This window comes from Phoenix dactylifera, chromosome 5 (genome assembly GCF_051530095.1).
Source record: "Phoenix dactylifera cultivar Ajwa chromosome 5, Ajwa_hap1_PhDact_Kaust_v1.1, whole genome shotgun sequence".
NCBI classification, from domain to species: Eukaryota; Viridiplantae; Streptophyta; class Magnoliopsida; order Arecales; family Arecaceae; genus Phoenix; species Phoenix dactylifera.
Window position 1 is genome coordinate 4,713,522 of NC_143194.1, and position 6,245 is coordinate 4,719,766.

Below are 6,245 nucleotides of genomic sequence, written 5' to 3' on the forward strand. Positions count from 1 at the left end.
CATCATATTTCCAACATGTAACGAGGCAAACAATAGTATCACATTTCCAGCCTATGACGGGGTAACCAATAGTATCACATTTCCATCCTGTGACAGGGCAACCAATAGTATCACATTTCCAGCATGTGATGGGGCAACCAATAGTTTCACATTTCTAACCTGTGTGGGACAAATAGTAGTTTCACATTTTTAGCCGTGATGGGGCAAACAGTAGTTTCACTTTTCTAGTCTATGACGAGGCAAACAGTAGTTTCACATTTTTAGTCTATAACGAGGCAAACAGTAGAAAGAAAGAGAGAAGAAGAAAGAAGAGAAAGAAACCTTCTCTATCCTCTCTTCACGATTGGCCATCTCCTTCTCCCTTTCCCCTCACAAGTCCAAGGGGTGGTGGCCATGGTGGCCCGACACCCCCCCCTGCCCACTCAATGGCGGCCACTGTCCCGGCCAAACTAGCAACCGAATCACAGCAAAAGAACACCAAAAGAATGAAAGAAAAAATCAAAATAGAGAAACCTCTCGTGGCTAAATCCGGCAGCCAACGGCTCTCATCAGGCCGTCAATGGTAGTCCGAGGGTCGGAAAAGAAATGGAGCACAAATTTAGCTAATGGTTTTTTTGGGTGAAACTCTCCTTCATTTGAAAAGTGATTGTATTTGATAATAAATAGGAAAACTTACAACAATAGAATAGGAAGAAAAGTAATTACAAAAATTTTAACAACTCAATTAGAATGTTGGAAAGATTTCTTCTTTGTTTCCAACAACTCTGCATCTTCCTTATTAGTTTCCAACGGCTCTATATCTTCCTTATTAATTTTCAAATCTCTACATCTTCAATAGCATTTGATAGATTGGTAGTTTTCTTTCTTGGAAGGAATTGCATGATTGATGATCAGTTTCCAACAACTCTATATTTTCCTTATTGGTATTCAATAATTCTGCATATGACAAATTGGTGGTTTCCTAACAGCCTCCTCGTGGTTTGATTTGTTTGCTTTTTTTTTTTTTTTTAATTCACTCTTTCCTTCTCTTTGTTTGAGTGCATCTTTTTTGTTTTTTGGTCTTATGTGAACATGGTCTTGCTTCTGCAATAATCTAGATCAAGCTTTTCATAGTGCATATTAGAAAAGAATATTTTGTGTACCTCCGCAGCTCTCTTAATCCATTCGTTCATATTTGTCTTTGCTTATACAATTCTTTTATTAAAAATAAAATAACAGCTACATCAGTGTGCCAATGCTAGGAGGATGGTGATACAGGAGCAAGCAAATTCAACGCTCGTGAATTAAAAGCATTTGCCGTGCAATATAGGGCTTCTGATAGGCCAAATATTATAATCGACTGGACTCACACGACTGGGACGGCCACAGCCCGCAGCAGGCGGGCCATGGCAAGCGTAGCTCCAAACATCTCCGAGAGGTCGACGTCGGCTGCTGCCATCCCTTCGGGCAATCTCCACTCGAACGACCGCAGCAGCGAGGCCAGCAGCAGGTGCACCGTCCGCACCGCCAGCGGCAGCCCGGGACACGCCCGCCGCCCGGACCCGAACGGGATCAGCTCGAAGTCCCGCCCCCGGAAGTCCACCTCCCTCCCCAGAAACCTCTCCGGCGCGAACGCCTCCGGCTCCGCCCACACCTCCTCGTCCCGCCCCATGGCCCACACGTTCACCAGCACCTGGGCCTCCTCCGGCACCGCGTAGCCTCCCAGCTCCACCCCGGCCTCCGCCGCCCGGTGCGGCAGCAGCAGCGGCGCCGGCGGGTGCAGCCTCAAGACCTCCTTCACCACTGCTTGGAGGTAAGGCAACCGGGCAATGTCGGACTCCTCGACTTCTTGACCTGGCAATCTGATCGCTTCCTCCAGTTCTTTACGGACTCTTGCCAGTTTGCTCGGGTTCTTCAGCAGTTCAGCCATGGCCCACTCCGTTGCGATCGAGCTCGTATCCGTCCCAGCAGCAAACAAATCCTAATTAATTACTAAACCACTATCAGCTCCTATAATTTTTTTCTATTTTTCCAATCGATTTCATTTCATATGCATATAAGAAGTGTTGAAGAAGTGATACCGCGAGGAGGGATCTTATAGCCTTCCGGTCGAGCTTGGATTGTGAGTGGAGCTGGAGAAGCGCGCCCAGGAAATCACCACCACGCTCCGCTGCCGCCGCTGTAGGATTGGAACTCAATCTTTGGTCTATTATCTCGTCGAACACCCTGAACAATTTCTTGAGATGGACCTCGATTTGGCGCCGCCGGCCTTGCGGGTCGATGATGCGAAGCACCGGAAAGAAGTCGGAGAGGTTCGGCTTGCCAACCTCCGAGGTGAGGGCCGACACCAAGTCCCTGAACTCCTGGGTGGATTCCGAGTGGAGATCAACCATGTCGAAGGAGAACATAGTGTTGGATATGAGATTGAGGACTGTCCCGAAGAGGGCTCGTCCGACGTCAATCGGACGGCCGGCATGTTCGCGGACGTAGGCGACGAGATCGCGGGCCTTCTGCTGGCGGAGTTCTCGGGTGGCGTCGAGGCTTCGGACGGAGAAGAGGTGAGTGCTGCAGATCGCGCGGAGGTGTTTCCAGGATGGGCTGGCAGGGCCAAATATCATGGACACCTGCTCGTGGCCGAAGACCCGGACGGCGTCGGGAACCCACCGGGCGGAGAGGGGCTGGTCTTTCTTCTGGAGGGCCTCGCGGGCGGCGGCGGGGGATGAGACGACGACGGTGGTGGTGAGGCCGAGCTTGAGGGCCATCACGGGGCCGTGGGTCTTGGCCAGGCGGGCGAGCGAGCGGTGGGGCTGGTCGCCCACCTCCAAGAGGCTGCCCAGAACGGGGAGCCCCCCCGGACCGGGCGGCAGTCTGACGTTGCAGGAAGGTGAATTCTTCTTTGCAGCTTTGGTGAGGAAGTAGAGGAGAACGAGGGTGAGGGAGATCCACAGCAAACTTAGGGGGAGCTCCATTCCCATGAGTTCGGATCTTTGCGATGGGATTTGGCCAACGCCACGCCTCTTCCCCATGCTCTATAAAAAAATATTTTTGTGGCCGGATCAGCCTTCAAGTTAGATGCGGAACTGTGATTTAGATCTTTTCCGACCACCTATATCTTCAGAGGGGCCAACGGCATTGCACATGGGACGACATTATACGCGGCCCATTACTCAAGATTTTTTTTGAAAATTCTACAACTTTCTTTTTGTCTCTCTTGTATTCTCTTCTGTTGTCTGGCTTTTTATACTGTGTTCACACAAGGCATGATTGGCCTATCAATGTACCAAAAAATATATATATTCATATTTCTATTGTCCCAAAAAGCTAGGGTGCATTTAGCTGCAGAAGTTGGGCTCTAAACTAAAAATATAAATGACTAATTTCCACTTTTGTATTTGATTAGGAGAGATTATATTTTTATATTTATTCTAAACCAAAATGAAAATACTTTAAACCTTCAAAACCTAATTCCGGCTCTCATTTTAGTACTCAAATCTCATTTTACCAATTTCGATTCCGAAGCAGAACATATCAAAAAATATTATTTTTTTAATTTTTTAAATTAATTTTGATTTTAATTTCAATTTTGATTTTAGTAACAAACCAAACGCACACTTAAATTTTAAAAATACCACCAAATATTAAACAATTGTGATTGGAAAAGAGTTCTGAAATTTTAACTCATGCTTTCGTCTCAACATTGATATTAAATTATGATCACATGACAACCTAAATAGTTGTCGCTCAGCGAGTCAGCGTTCGCCAAAGCCCTCCCGCACCGGATATCGGTTGAATGAAAAAGTTCCACGTCAATTCAAACAAGATAAAGAATTTTCTACATGCATCGAAGCCGACACCAATTCAATTTTCTTTGATAGGTTTTTGTACAAATAGAGAGGAAACAACTGCAAGTGGACGAATACAGCCATTCTCATTTATTCTACGGATACGGTGGAAATGGTTGCACGTAAAATGAGGGCAGCCATTCCCCCAGATGGGTCCCATCATCTAGAATAGATAAGATCAACCATCTTAATCTAACGGCTGCAAGTGCACGAGACTAGCCATTCCCCCGGTGAATCGAACTTATTCACATTATAAAAATATACATATTTCACATATATTATGGTAATTCATACTTTAATAATTATTTCATCCATAAGAAGAGAATTGGGGTGTGATGTTCGGTGGCGCTGTAAATAAAACAAGAATAGTGACGAAATTTAAGTCATCAAAAGTAAAAATATATATTGACCCAAGATATTTTGTTATAAAATTTACTAATTCTTAATAACGATAAATATTTTAACAATATAGCAAAGGGCATCACAAAAAAATTTCCTCTATATACTGGAAATTGGTGCGAGATATAGTTGAAACAAAAGTAATTTTTGTAATAAAAAAATTACTAAGTCTGGTAGGATGACGAAAGTTAATTTTTATCATCAAAGTTCTACTTTTGTTGACGAAATTTCTTTTGTCATCAAATTTTTTGTCACTGATAATCTCTTTTGTTGTAGTATAATAAGATGTAAAACATTCTTTGTATTTTGAAGCTTTTACTGGATTTGGAGAATTGATGTTCATCATAGAGTTGCTTTGTTTATGTGAAAAATAGCATAGATCAGCTGTCATGTTGTGATATTTTACATCAGAATAATTTTCATATCCCAAATCAATATGATTTATGCCTTTGTTGCCACCAAATCCAAACCGAGATGGAAGAGCAGCTCGATTGACCCTGAGGTCGTCTAGAGGCGAGCGGAGCATGCCAATTGATGTATCGGATGCCAAACTTTTCGTAGGTGGCTATAAAAAGTCCAATTGCTAGGGAGTTTTCGAACTCCTTTGGAAGTGGCTATAAAAAGTCCAATTGCTGGAGAGTTTCCGTCGGAAAATCTCCGATGCCTAAGTCAAAATAACGAGACAATAGTATGGAAGAGAGAGGGTTTCAATGGAGGGTGATTCTATGAGTAATGTTGCATATATTATATGTTACATACCTGAGGTCCTTCGGGCCACCCCTTTATATAGGGGCGCTCACTTTGTCATTACCTCACCTTACATAGCGTGAAATAATGGCTAGGTAATGGTCGATAGTACGATCGCGGCGTGGAAACTAGTGTACATGGGCGATAGGTAAGCTGGTGGGGTGTAGGCCGTGGTGCTACCATGACTATGGGCTATTAGAGTTGTTGGTTGTTAGAATTTTCAATCCTTGTTGGCACGTATTGATTGTTCTCCTCGTCCGATGGCTCCTCCTCGATTGGGATCAAAATTTTCACCTCACTTGGTTGGCTGCTTGGCTGGGACCGAAGTTGTTCTCCTCAGTTTATGCCCTAGGTCAATGAAGCAGATCTAGCCCGAAGTTGAGGTGTCAAACATTTTCTCCATTACTTGCTCTCCACTTTTAAGGCTGAACTGTTTTTTGGTTCGGGTGAAGGAAGTCAAGTCGTCACTTCGATCGAAGGTGAGACTTCTGTTACGGGCAATAAATGTGTTGATCATTATTGCTAGAATTTTCTTGAGGCATCATTACTGCAGCAATCCTAACGAATCGCCGCATCATGTCCTGAGCCGTATGTGGCTTGATCTATTTGAGTAGTCGAGTCGGCGCTGTGAAAAGGATCGTCTACGCCTCTATATAAGGATGGTCCCGCCTTTCAACTTACACTTCTTCATCTGTTGTTTCGCCCGGGTGCACCAGCGTCCAGGCCTTCGATTGGTGCTCCGATGAATCTCCGTTTCCCTAGCATCGGCATCCTTTGTGCTCCTCTAATTTTCGGTGGGTTTCTGCTCCTTAGCTGCTCGACCCTTCTCCTTGTCTTCTTCTTCATCTTTTCCTTTATCTTTTTCTTTATTTCTCCCACCATAAGCGGCAGTGAGGTTAACACTTTGGAGGGGGGTCGGTTGCCGAACCATTCTCCCCAGGCTTGGCAGTCGTCACCTTCAGCTGAGTCTGAGGTCAAATCAGGCTCGGGTTGCATGGCATCGATCCTCATTTGTAGATTGCAGTAAGAATAGCATTTCTAATACATTTCACGACTTAGCAATAGTTTTTAATCACTAGCCATGAGTCCATATGCTAGGTTGCAAATTGACCATATCTAGGTTATTGATAAGGGATGTTACACGTCCGAGATAGCTTAGTCTCTTCATGATCAACATGCATTGCTGTTGGTTTGCTCACCCCCCCTTCCTTTGACTAAAAAGATTGGATACTTTAGGAAAACCATCATCTACTGCTTTGTCCATGATTAATATTGAAA

The 6,245-nt window shown here is 44.5% G+C and overlaps 1 protein-coding gene across 1 annotated transcript; it reads right to left on the bottom strand.

The window, feature by feature from the left end:
* Positions 1 to 1,173: 1,173 nt before the first annotated feature.
* Positions 1,174 to 3,131, bottom strand: LOC103708621 (cytochrome P450 76M5-like). The gene is made up of 2 exons (XM_008793637.6): positions 2,061 to 3,131; positions 1,174 to 1,960 (listed from the first exon to the last, which is right to left on the bottom strand). Exons 1-2 carry the CDS (start codon positions 3,003 to 3,005, stop codon positions 1,346 to 1,348), a joined length of 1,560 nt encoding a protein of 519 aa, XP_008791859.3. The 5' UTR covers positions 3,006 to 3,131; the 3' UTR covers positions 1,174 to 1,345.
* Positions 3,132 to 6,245: the final 3,114 nt, after the last annotated feature.